General features: G+C 42.9%; 1 protein-coding gene across 2 annotated transcripts in view; it reads right to left on the bottom strand.

Annotated features, from left to right (window-relative positions):
• Positions 1 to 1779: 1779 nt before the first annotated feature.
• DGLUCY (D-glutamate cyclase) overlaps positions 1780 to 13534 on the bottom strand; it is a 46119-nt gene continuing 34364 nt past the window's right edge. The window contains exons 9-13 of one of the 2 annotated variants that reach the window (XM_073610008.1): positions 9477 to 9576; positions 7449 to 7597; positions 7242 to 7361; positions 3582 to 3733; positions 1780 to 3477 (exon numbers count right to left, since the gene is read on the bottom strand). In XM_073610008.1, the coding sequence (XP_073466109.1) occupies positions 3337 to 3477; positions 3582 to 3733; positions 7242 to 7361; positions 7449 to 7597; positions 9477 to 9576 (662 nt within the window). In that variant the 3' untranslated portion in view covers positions 1780 to 3336. Of the gene's footprint in view, positions 3478 to 3581; positions 3734 to 5431; positions 5549 to 7241; positions 7362 to 7448; positions 7598 to 9476; positions 9577 to 13534 lie in introns of those variants that run through there. The other variant, XM_073610009.1, reaches the window with a different exon arrangement.

Raw genomic sequence — 13534 nt, forward strand, 5'->3', positions numbered from 1 at the left:
CCCCTCCCCCTTTTTTTTACCCTCTCTATCCTTGCGATAAAGGGTATACCCCTGAATGGTTGCCAGCCAATCATGAGAGCTGTTGAACCAGGTCTCTGAAATTCCCACAAAATCCAAATCCTCCTCGTACAACAGTATCTCTAGTTCACCCATCTTGTCCGCCAGGTGTTCTGAGATTGCAACAAGGACTTGCTACTATACTTACCTTGGGTTTCTGTGCTTTGGTCAACCTACCACTAATGCCCCCAATACTACCCTCTGCCCCCAATACATTGCCTAGTTTAAAAACCCCTCTAACTTTTTAGCCATCTTCATTCCCAGCTGATCTGCACTCTCCTCATTTAGGTGCAGTCCATCCCTTCTATAGCACTGGTTATCGAATGAGAAGTCGGCCCAAGTCCTCCAGGAACCCAAACCCCTCCTTACTATACCAACTCTTCAGCCACTTGATTACTTCCCTAATCTCCCTCTGCCTTTCTGGTGTGGCTCAATGTACCGGTAGTATTCCAGAGAATACTACCTTGGAGGTCCTTTTGCTCAATTTAGCTCCCAAGTCCCTAAAATCGTTCTTTAGGACACTCCATCTGCCTCTGACTTTATCATTGGTGTCAACGTGCAGCATGACAGCCGGGTCTTCCCCAGCCCCTCCCAGCAATCTGTCCACCAGATCCGTGATGTGCCGAACCCGAGCGCCCGGTAGACAACATACAGTTCGGTGCTTCAGGTCTTTGTTACAGATTGGCCTCTGTCTTTCTAAGAATTGAGTCCCCTACCACCAGAATCTGTCTTTCCTTCCCCCCCCACTCTCACTGGAGGAGTTCTTCCCCCGGCAGCTAGGAGAGTCCCTCAGCTCCAGCAGTGCTGGTCACTGACTGGTTTCATTGTGTGCAACCTAACACCTTTTCGGTTGCTAGGCAGTTTTCTATGGCCATGATGGATGTTTTTTTTTTATTGGCCAATTAATTATATTGGACATAGATGAACTGATGACTCACCTGTTACTAAGGCTTACCCATTGGTTGGAGGAGTATAAATACCCGGTGCTTGTCACTTGGCTCCCTCACCTGAGGAAGTCATATGACCAGTGACGCAACGCGTCGGGTGGAGACTTGTGACGTCATTTCCCGTGGCGTTTTACGGAAGTGCGGTGAGGAGGCGAGTGTGTCACTACTCCATTGTTTCTTACTGCGATTTTTATTCTTACTTGATGTAAGCAGCTTCTTTTACTTAATAAATTTACTTTTTATTTGGCAATATTGCACTATGGCTGTTCTTTGTTTCCTTTAAACGCCATTTATACAAGAAGTGCCATTTCTTGGAGCGAGCTGTTTGCTCTATACATGGCGTTTCCCAAGATGTTTTGATACCAAGATCTGGACGTATTTCTTCGTCTTCGCTTGGGACCTGGATGTCTTAGATCCATCAGCAGGATTCCTTACCTGATGAGTCTTGTTTGACCTTTGGGTCATTTTTGGAGGTGCGAGGCCAATTCATAAATATAACAGTCGATGTTTGGATTGATGTGTTGTCTGTTTTATCTTCTATCAAGTTACCACTATGAGATTTTTACCTATATGAACTAACTCCTACCATTGGGCTTTTAGTTGGACTTTTATTCACTTTTATCTATTTGTATGTTTTGGATTCTTATCATGTTCATTCTTTAAGTACCGGTATATTAATTTATGGCACGTTTTTGAATAGGCGCACCACTCTTATTTCTTCTTTTTACAGTAAGAATGTTAAGTAAAAGCAATTGCTATGCTACTTAGCCAGCCCTTCCATCATGTAGGTTTATTTCCATATAACCAATACCATGTAATGGAGATTGCTATGAGAGCACAGTCCTCTCCATTTGCTGGTGGGTCTGAGCTGGGTGTGACAGTACAGAGACACTGAACCCAATATGAGGTAAGTAGTCCAGGTGGGGGGAGACCTGAAGAAAAAGTCACATCATCGATTAGGTGTCATAGTGAAAGTAATCCACCATAGGACCAAAGTTGTAGTAGTAGTCCACTCCAATAGCAGGTAAGCTTCAGGCATACAACCCTCATCCGACTGGGGACATCTCTATAGTAAACAACAAAGAGGGTGCAAAGCTTGGGCATTACCTTTAAAAAAAAAAATAAAATTTAAGCCCGGTTTCACATACACTATATTACCAAAAGTATTGTGACGCCTGCCTTTACACGCATGTGAACGTTAATGGCGTCTTAGTCCGTAAGGTTCAATATTGGGTTGGCCCACCCTTTGCAGCTATAACAGCTTCAACTCTTCTGGGCTGTCCACAAGGTTTAGGAGTGTGTCTCTGGGAATGTTTGACCATTCTTCCACAAGCGCATTTGTGAGGTCAGGCACTGATGTTGGACGAGAAGGCCTGGCTTGCAGTCTCTGCTCTAATTCATCCCAAAGGTGCGCTATCGGGTTGAGGTCAGGACTCTGTGCAGACACTGGGCCCCAGTATAAGGTGTGCAGTGCAGGTGGATGTGGCCTGATGACAGTACAAAGACACTGGACCCCAGTAAAGGTGTGTGGTGCAGGTGGGTGTGGCCTGGTGACAGTACAGAGACACTGGACCCCAGTATAAGGTGTGTGGTGCAGGTGGGTGTGGCCTGGTGACAGTACAGAGACACTGGACCCCAGTATAAGGTGTGTGGTGCAGGTGGGTGTGGCCTGGTGACAGTACAGAGACACTGGACCCCAGTATAAGGTGTGTGGTGCAGGTGGGTGTGGCCCACTGACAGTACAGAGACACTGGACCCCAGTATAAGGTGTGTGGTGCAGGTGGGTGTGGCCCACTGACAGTACAGAGACACTGGGCCCCAGTATAAGGTGTGTGGTGCAGGTGGGTGTGGCCCGCTGACAGTACAGAGACACTGGACCCCAGTATAAGGTGTGCGGTGCAGGTGGGTGTGGCCTGGTGACAGTACAGAGACACTGGACCCCAGTATAAGGAGGGTGTGGCCTGGTGACAGTACAGAGACACTGGACCCCAGTATAAAGTGTGTGGTGCAGGTGGGTGTGGCCTGGTGACAGTATAGAGACAATGGACCCCAGTATAAGGTGTGCGGTGCAGGTGGGTGTGGCCTGGTGACAGTACAGAGACACTGGACCCCAGTATAAGGAGGGTGTGGCCTGGTGACAGTACAGAGACACTGGACCCCAGTATAAAGTGTGTGGTGCAGGTGGGTGTGGCCTGGTGACAGTATAGAGACACTGGACCCCAGTATAAGGTGTGCGGTGCAGGTGGGTGTGGCCTGGTGACAGTACAGAGACACTGGGACCCGGTATAAGGTGTGCGGTGCAGGTGGATGTGGCCTGGTGACACTCCGCCGGTTACAATGTAACATCCAGAAGACTCCTGATCATGTCAGAATGGGTGTTGAAGAATGGAAGCCCATCAACCTCCATGGCCAAACTTGCTGTCTTTCCGCTGCGGACTCCATGTTGGATTAATATCTCCAGCAGCTTCTCCTCCTATAATAAGTAAATAAAAATATTTTTTTTTGGGGGGGGGTTAACAAACGCTTTAATTCTTAAGTCTAATTTTTAATTGTGATTTGTGTTCATGAAACTCTCACCTTACTGACAGAAGGCAGTGAGGACGCCCAGCTCTCTCTCTCTGACAACCTGGGGAATCCAACAGCTCTTCTCAGGTATCGCTCATGGATCTCACAGGTATTTAGGAGATATAAGGCACAGGATACGGCATAACCTCCCCAGTTAGACACACCTAGGAGACAAAACCAGCAGATCAGTATTTATTCTCTGCAAAATGATATAGTGCATAAGACACTAAGGGCCTCTTTTAAACTATTCAGAAGAGATCAAATTTCTTCATCAGTTTAGGCCAATATATATTCTTCTACATATTTTTGGTAAAAAAAAACCCCGCAATAAGCGTATATTGATTGGTTTGCGCAAAAGTTATAGCGTCTACAAAATAGGGGATAGTTTTATGGCATTTTATTATTAATTTTTTTTTTTTTTTACTAGTAATGGTGGTGATCAGTGATTTTTAGCAGGACTGCGACATTGCGGTGGACAGATCAGATACTTTTGACACTTTTTTGGGACCAGTAACATTTATACAGCGATCAGTGCTATAAAAATGCACTGATTACTGTATAAATTACACTGGCAGTTAACACTAGTGGTGATCAAGGGGTTAAATGTGTTCCCTGGGAGGTGTCTCTAACTGTGGGGGGAGGGGACTGACTGGAGGAGGAGAGAGATCGCTGTCCCGGATCACTAGGAACAGCAGATCTCTCTCTACTCCCCTGTCAGAACAGGGGATCTGTTTGTTTACATTGACAGATCCCCGTTCTGGCTCTCTGTGGAGCGATCGCGGGCCACGTGCATTGGCTTCCCTGCCGTACAGCGGGCGCCTGATATAGCTCTTAAAAGGAGCCGACGTACACATACGGCGATTTGCGGGAACGAGACGACCTGCCTCAGTATAATGACGGTGGCTGGTCCGTGAGTGGTTAAGCTGGCCAACTGCATCAAAGTACCCCCTCTGGGGCAGTCCCTACTCTGCTCTGCAAACTGCGAATGCTACAGTGTATAGAGTGCCAAAATGGGGCAGATAGGCGCAAGTTGGAGGTGAGCTGCAAAGTTTTTTTTTTAATGCAAAGTTTGTTAGAAAGGGTGTACAGCAATGTGCAGAGGGCTCATCCAGAATTTCTAGTGTTAACATGTGGTCACACCCCTTTAGCATATGATGGATTATATACATGTAGAAGCTGGTGGGATTGGAGTACAGGTATATCTATCTTCTATTACATTGCAGGTAAGTGACCAGACCTGAACCTTATAGCTCTCCTCCAACATATGTGTCTTCGCCCCATATGGCTCTATATCCACTGGAGCATTTCTATTTTGCAGAGCAGGTTAGGGACTGGCCAGAGATGGATTATTTGACGTAGTTGGCCGGCTTAAACATGTATTGCAATATATGTGAACCAAAACAACCCTGTTTTATATTGCAAAGTTTGCTAGAAAGGGTATATAGCAGTGTGCAGAGGGTTCATCCAGAATTTCTAGTGTTATCACGTGTTGAGGGGCACTAAATGACAGCCCATTCATTTTGAATGGAACCCAAAGCAGCAAAAGTCCCATCTGCAGCATCGGTTTGCTGTTAAGGTATGTGTGTTGTGCGTGTGCATTTGGCTGCCAATCAAATTAAAGGCATTGCACGCTTGCAAAACTCCTACCCTTAGCTTTGAGGTAATAAAACGCTGCATGAATGATATTATGATTAATGAAAAGTTGACAGCCTTTTTGGTGGACTCTCATGACATGTTCCTCTGGATCTAGTGTCCCTGGATTGATCGTGCCCATCCATCTAGACTTGACCACCTTCTTTTACATATCTGATCCCAAGTATATTGAGATTCCCTGGGACCTCTCTCTCCACCCTCCCCCCCCCTTTTTTTTTTGTCCCCCTTTTCTTCCGATTCTTCTTGTTTTCCCATCCTTTCTTAACCACTTCAGCCCCGGAACATTTGGCTGCTCAATGACCAGTCCAGCGTTTTGCGATACGGCACTGTAAAAAAAATAAATAAATAAATAAAAATGCCATAAATCTATCCCCTATTTTGTAGACGCTATAACTTTTGCGTAAACCAATCAATATATGCTTATTGGGATTTTTATTACCAAAAATATGTAGAAGAATACATATCGGCCTAAACTGAGAAAAAAAACCTAAAAAAAAATTGGAGATATTTATTATAGCAAAAAGTACAAAATATTGTTTATTTTTTTCAAAATTGTCCCTGTTTGTTTGTTTATAGCGCAAGAAAAAAAAAAAAAAAACGCAGAGATGATCAAGTACCACCAAAAGAAAGCTCTATTTGTGGGGAATAAAAAGGACGTCAATTTTGATTGGGTACAGTGTCGCACAACCGCGCAATTGTCAGCTAAAGCGACGCAGTGCCGTATCGCAAAAAATGGCCTGGTCATTAAGGGGGCAAATCCTTCCGGGGCTGAAGTGGTTAAAGCAATGCAAATACACTTTGTGTGTGCAACAGTAAACCACACAATATTACATGCAATACTGCAATGCACACTAGGGGGTCTATTTATGACACATTTGTTGCACAACTGTCGGAAGCATTCATGCCAGCTGAATGAAATGTCACCGTCATTTTTGTAAGAAAATAATGCCTGTATTATCAGTGCCCTCTTGGGGCCAAAATGTGGTATTGTTTTCTCATTAAAGGGGTTGAAAACCTTCGTGTTTTCTCACCTTAATGCATCCACTGCATTAAGGTGAAAAAACACCTGTCAGTGACCCCCCCCGTGTTACTTACCAGACCCCCTCGAACTTGACCTGGCGGGGATGCGCTGTCCCTCTGCCCGGGGTTCTCGGCTTTTGTTTGGATAGATTGATAGCAGCGCAGCTATTGGCTCCCTCTGCTGTCAATCAAATTCAATGACGGGGAAGAGGATGTTCGGGGCCACTCTGTGCAAAACGAGCTGCACAGTGGAGGTAAGTATGATATGTTTGTTATTAGAAAAAAAAAAAAAAAATAACCTTAAGGCCTCATGCACACAGGCTGTTAAAATAACGTTATGAAAACGCCAGTATCTTTGCAGTGATCTTTTTAAAACTTTTTTCAGCTTTTTTCAATGTTTTTGCAATAGCGGTTTTGAGCGTTTTTCTGCGTTAGCGGTTTTTAGCGTTTTTGTTTTTTTCAAGAATTTTTTTTTTTTTTTTTTTTCAATGGAACAAAAACATTAACAAACGTTGGTGAATGACGTTTTTGAGCATTTTTGAGCGTTTTTACAGCTGAAAAGCGTCTCTCAGAACCCACTGGTCCTGGGTTTTTTTACAGCTTAAAAACGCCTATGCCATTTGCAGCTCAAAAACGCCTAGGTGGGCATGAAGCCATAGATTAACATAGACAGGCCTTTTTAAGCTGAAAAAAAAGCTCAAAAAAGCAGCTGTAAAAACGTCCGTGTGCATGAGGCCTTACAATCACTTTAAGGTATTTCAAAAAACGAAACTGTAATCCTTAGAAATGAAGGAGAAGGTTCAAAGCATGCCGGGAATCCAGGAAAGAGACGGCCAGGAGACAGGCGGCACTCACAACGTAAAGGAAATTTTTCAAGTAATCTTATATTGGATTGTCAAATAGAATTATTGTTTGTACTGTTATTACTATACTGATGGTATGCTGATGTTATAAGATGAAAGTGTATGCTGTGACCATAGATTTTCCTTTAAAACATACCAGCGATAACTGCAAAGTCAGCGGCAACGTCACAGGCTATGGTGTCGCCATTTGGGATATGCTTTTTCACCAGTTCTTTCACCTTGCCGGTACCAAGTTCATTCCCTCCATCGCCGATCCCTGGCAAGTAAATATTAACACCGGGTGACTGCAGGGACGTCACGGGAGGGTCGGCACAGCTACATTCAGAAATATCTGCATACATACCGGTCGTCGATATACCGCGGATATTCTGTGCAGCCTCAAATAAGTCGTCGATGGGATCCACCAAGTGTTTGATGTTGATTTTCCTGGCATTGTAATAATTACCATCGCTAGCCCGTCCAGCTCGTTCTATGGCTACCAAGTGGTCAAACCTGGAAAGAATATCATTTGTACTTTTCAACGGCTGTTTAAAGGGGTTAATTCACCTTTAACAGAAAAAAGGGAGAGGGACTGATTTCTACTTGAAACTGCATTAAAATACCCCCTTTTCTCCAAGTTGAAATGTGCGCCTGCTGCCCTCCAACTCCTGTGCTCTATGCTGGGATAGGACAGTAATGGTCATTACTAGGGTTGCACCGATACTAGTAACGGTATCGGTGCCGATACCGAGTATTTGCACAAGTATCGGTACTCATGCAAATGCACGATACCTGAAACCGATACGATCAGGCTCGCTTCTTTGAGTTGTCAGCGGGTCTCCGCTGTGGACAGCTAAAGTGTTAAATAAGTCCGGTAATTGGAGCTGTGAAAAAAAAAAAAAAGCAGCTGGCAATGTTTATTAACAACATTGCTCAGCTGCTGAAACACTAAAATAAAAAGAAACATTGTTTCTTTTTGTATTTTTCTGTTTCTTCATCTGCAGAACAAAGGGCTGAACAAATGTTCCTCCGTTTAACCCCTTATTAACCCATAGTTTACTCTAATCAGCCTTAATTAACTCCCTATTCTCCTCTAGACATGTGCATTCGTTTTCGTCCGAATTTCTGGTATTTTCGTCATCATTTTAACAAACGATAACGAAAGTGCAGAATTCGAAAACCGAAAGATCCGACATAAACAAATGCTTTATTTTCGTTTTCGTTGCGACAACAGTTCGATATAGATAGGTGATTCGACATGATGCTGAAAATAGCGATCTGTGTCCATCGAACCTGTGGTCAAAAATGCCTAACCTTAGCTCTATTACTCCAAGATTATTCTACATAGAGAGAAAAGATTCAACATTATAGAGACAATAGCAAAAAAGGTCGAATGTGCCTAATCTAACTCTATTAGTCCAAGATTATTCGAGATTCGACATGAAGATTCGACGACGCAGTCGCCACGAGCGGACATTTACGGTCAAATGCTCCGCCCATAGGCTATAGAAGAATTCTAATGTTGGTTGACTAGTAATAATAATTAATAAATATAATTATTACTAGTGTCATACAACATTAGAAATCTACTATAGCTTGTAGGCGGAACATTCGACCGGAAATGTACGATTGCGGCGTCGTACAGTTTAGCTGCTCCGTCGAATCTTCTTAGAACATTCGACAGACACCATAAGCCTTCAATGACAGATTCGACCTAAATTATTTCGGATTTTCGGACGAATGCATTTTTTTAACGAAACTAAATAAATAAAAACAAATTTCGGGAGTAACTAAATAAATTTATTTTCCGGACAAAAACGAAATTCCAAAACGAAATATTTCAGTGTGCACATGTCTATCCTCCATTTAATTATTATTATTTTCCTTTTTTTGTTTGTTTTTTTTTTGTTTGCGTCTATTTTATAAACAATTAAAACATTTTTTTATTTGCTTTGTTAGTGAATATTTTTGCATATATATATTAACATATATTTACACATTTCACGTTGAAAAAGCGCAAAATTAAAAACAAAAATCTATTTATTTCATTTGTAAATAACTTTTCAATGCTTTGTACCATTGCTGACAGCTGAAGTGAAAACAAAACAGTTGCGGTAGGTATCGGCAATTGGTATCGGCGAGTACTAAAAAAAAAAAAGTATCGGTACTCGTAAAAAAAATGGTATTGGTGCATCCCTAGTCATTACCCATCATCACACACACTTCCAGAGGAAGAGAGGAACCATGTCTGGAGGATGGGTCCTAGCTCCAGGGCACTGTATATATCCTCTAGCAACTCTGCTAGAAATTTTTTTTTTTTGTTAGATTTTTTTTTTAATGAGTTTTCCATTTTACAAATACATAAGACAACATCTCTGCCAGTATTTCTAACCTGGGCGAGGCTGGATCTCCACTCTCACACAGGAATTTTAAAGCAGCATCATGAGCATCCTCCTTGTAAGATAACAAAGGCACGGGCGTTTTCAGCACTCCTGTTCAGAAATAAATATAAAAACTAATTATATATTTTAATATATAAAGTAATACTAAAGTTTCTTTAATTTCAAAATAATAAACATGTTATTAATAAAATATGCCAAAGATAAAAACGAAGCAGTCATCTCAACAAATAACAGCACTAATAGAATGATAAAATACAATATTCAGTGCAATCAAGAAAATAAAAAAGATGAAAAGTCCTCTGAGGGATCAAATCAACATACAAACAAATAAACCGTCCACATAAAATCTGTGCAGTAGAAAATGTAGTAAAAGGTGTGCTCCGTAACATAGATAGATAGATATATATATATGTATATATAGATATATATCTATCTATCTAGATAGATAGATATATATCTATATATATAGATCTATATATCTATATCTCTATATAGATATCTATCTATATTATATATATAAAATTTGACATATTATTAGTTATATTTTTACATAATAGAATATTATATTTCACATTTAAACATATATTTAAATATTAGTTTGTGTGTATATATATATTATATATATATATATATATATATACGTACAGCGCCAACAGTTTGCTCAGCGCTTTATAACATGGGGACAGACAGTACAGTTACTTATTTGAGTTATGTGAGCAGACTGCAGTTCCTTTTTAAGGTGTGGTTACATCCCAGGAGTCTTTGGGAGGGGGAGGGGAGAGGGGAGGAGGAGTTTTCTCAGCTAAGCACACCCTCCTGCTACATGCCTGAGCTAAAGGCAGATGGATTCCAGGAAGTAAATGCTACATGAATCATTTGCCCTTACCATTTGCCACGGACAGAAATGCTAGGTGGGGGGTGTTTTTCAAAGTTTTCAACAATATGAAGCATGGAGACGTGGATGCATGGGGGAGTTTGCTTTAAATATTAAAAATGAATTAAATAGAGTTTTTGGTTTGTGGTGGTCAGATGCACTTCCCACTAGAAATGCAACACTTTTATGGGTATTTATCAAGCATTCTTGAAGCTTTTTCAAAGCTTCAAAATTACAACATAAACACACCAAAAATGCTAAAGGTGCATTAACCACTTGCCGACCGCCTCACGCATATATACGTGAGCAGAGCGGCACGGGCAGGCAAAATCACGTACCTGGTACGTGATTGCCTTCCCGCGGGCGGGGGGTCCGATCGGACCCCCCCCCCCGGTGCCATCGGCGGTCGGCGTTTGGTTGGAAGCGATCAGAGATGAGGGGGAGACCATCCGATCGTGGCCCCCCCCTCGCGATCGCTCCCAGCCAATGAGAAACATCCCCTGCCTCTGTATAGTACACAGAGGCAGAGGATGTGATGTCATCTCTCCTCGGCTGGCCAGTTTCCGTTCCAGCGCCGAGGGGAGAAGACATGTAAGTGTACCAACACTCACACACAACACAGTAGAACATGCCAGGCACACTAAACACCCCCGATCCCCCCCCGATCGCCCCCCCCCCCCCTGTCACAAACTGACACCAAGCAGGTTTTTTTTTTTTTTTCCCTGATTACTGCATAGTGTCAGTTTGTGACAGTTAGCAGTGGTAGGACAGTTAGTATTAGCCCCCTGTAGGTCTAGGGTACCCCCCTAACCCCCCCTAATAAAGTTTTAACCCCTTGATCACCCCCTGTCGCCAGTGTCGCTAAGCGATCATTTTTCTGATCGCTGTATTAGTGTCGCTGGTGACGCTAGTTAGGAACGTAAATATTTAGGTTCGCTGTCAGCGTTTTATAGCGACAGGGACCCCCATATACTATCTAATAAATGTTTTAACCCCTTGATTGCCCCCTAGTTAACCCTTTCACCACTGATCACCGTATAACCGTTACAGTTGACGCTGGTTAGTTTGTTTATTTTATATAGTGTCAGGGCACCCGCCGTTTATTACCGAATAAAGGTTTAGCCCCCTGATCGCCCGGCGGTGATATGCGTCGCCCCAGGCAGCGTCAGATTAGCGCCAGTACCGCGAACACCCACGCACGCACCGTACACCTCCCTTAGTGGTATAGTATCTGATCGGATCAATATCTGATCCGATCAGATCTATACTGGCGTCCCCAGCAGTTTAGGGTTCTCAAAAACGCAGTGTTAGCGGGATCAGCCCAGATACCTGCTAGCACCTGCGTTTTGCCCCTCCGCCCGGCCCAGCCCAGCCCAGCCAAGTGCAGTATCGATCGATCACTGTCACTTTTTTTTGTAGCGTTTTGGTGAACTGGCAAGCACCAGTGGCCTAGTACACCCCGGTCGTAGTCAAACCAGCACTGCAGTAACACTTGGTGACGTGGCGAGTCCCATAAGTGCAGTTCAAGCTGGTGAGGTGACAAGCACAAGTAGTGTCCCGCTGCCACCAAGAAGACAAACACAGGCCCGTCGTGCCCATAGTGCCCTTCCTGCTGCATTCGCCAATCCTAATTTGTGAATCCACCGCTTCTGCAGCGCCCGTACTTCCCCCATTCACATCCCCAACCAAATGCAGTGGGCTGCATGAGAGGCATTTATATGTCCTCCCGAGTACCCCTACCCAACGAACCCCCCCAAAAAAGATGTGTCTGCAGCAAGCGCGGATATAGGCGTGACACCCGCTATTATTGTCCCTCCTGTCCTGATAATCCTGGTCTTTGCATTGGTGAATGTTTTGAACGCTACCATTCACTAGTTGAGTATTAGCGTAGGGTACAGCATTGCACAGACTAGGCACACTTTCACAGGGTCTCCCAAGATGCCATCGCGTTTTGAGAGACCCGAACCTGGAACCGGTTACAGTTATAAAAGTTACAGTTACAAAAAAAAAAGTGTAAAAAAAAAAAAAAAAACACAAACAAAAATAAAAAAAAAATAGTTGTCGTTTTATTGTTCTCTCTCTCTATTCTCTCTCTATTGTTCTGCTCTTTTTTACTGTATTCTATTCTGCAATGTTTTATTGTTATTATGTTTTATCATGTTTGCTTTTCAGGTATGCAATTTTTTATACTTTACCGTTTACTGTGCTTTATTGTTAACCATTTTTTTGTCTTCAGGTACGCCATTCACGACTTTGAGTGGTTATACCAGAATGATGCCTGCAGGTTTAGGTATCATCTTGGTATCATTCTTTTTAGCCAGCGGTCGGCTTTCATGTAAAAGCAATCCTAGCGGCTAATTAGCCTCTAGACTGCTTTTACAAGCAGTGGGAGGGAATGCCCCCCCCCCCACCGTCTTCCGTGTTTTTCTCTGGCTCTCCTGTCTCAACAGGGAACCTGAGAATGCAGCCGGTGATTCAGCCAGCTGACCATAGAGCTGATCAGAGACCAGAGTGGCTCCAAACATCTCTATGGCCTAAGAAACCGGAAGCTACAAGCATTTTATGACTTAGATTTCGCCGGATGTAAACAGCGCCATTGGGAAATTGGGGGAGCATTTTATCACACCGATCTTGGTGTGGTCAGATGCTTTGAGGGCAGAGGAGAGATCTAGGGTCTAATAGACCCCAATTTTTTCAAAAAAGAGTACCTGTCACTACCTATTGCTATCATAGGGGATATTTACATTCCCTGAGATAACAATAAAAATGATTTTTTTAAAAAAAAATGAAAGGAACAGTTTAAAAATAAGATAAAAAAGCAAAAAAATAATAAAGAAAAAAAAAAAAAAAAAAAAAAAAAAAAAAAAGCACCCCTGTCCCCCCTGCTCTCGCGCTAAGGCGAACGCAAGCGTCGGTCTGGCGTCAAATGTAAACAGCAATTGCACTATGCATGTGAGGTATCACCGCGAAGGTCAGATCGAGGGCAGTAATTTTAGCAGTAGACCTCCTCTGTAAATCTAAAGTGGTAACCTGTAAAGGCTTTTAAAGGCTTTTAAAAATGTATTAATTTTGTTGCCACTGCACGTTTGTGCGCAATTTTAAAGCATGTCATGTTTGGTATCCATGTACTCGGCCTAAGATCATCTTTTTTATTTCATCAAACATTTGGGCAAT

Source organism: Aquarana catesbeiana, linkage group LG13 (genome assembly GCF_042186555.1).
Source record: "Aquarana catesbeiana isolate 2022-GZ linkage group LG13, ASM4218655v1, whole genome shotgun sequence".
In the NCBI taxonomy this organism is placed as follows: Eukaryota; Metazoa; Chordata; class Amphibia; order Anura; family Ranidae; genus Aquarana; species Aquarana catesbeiana.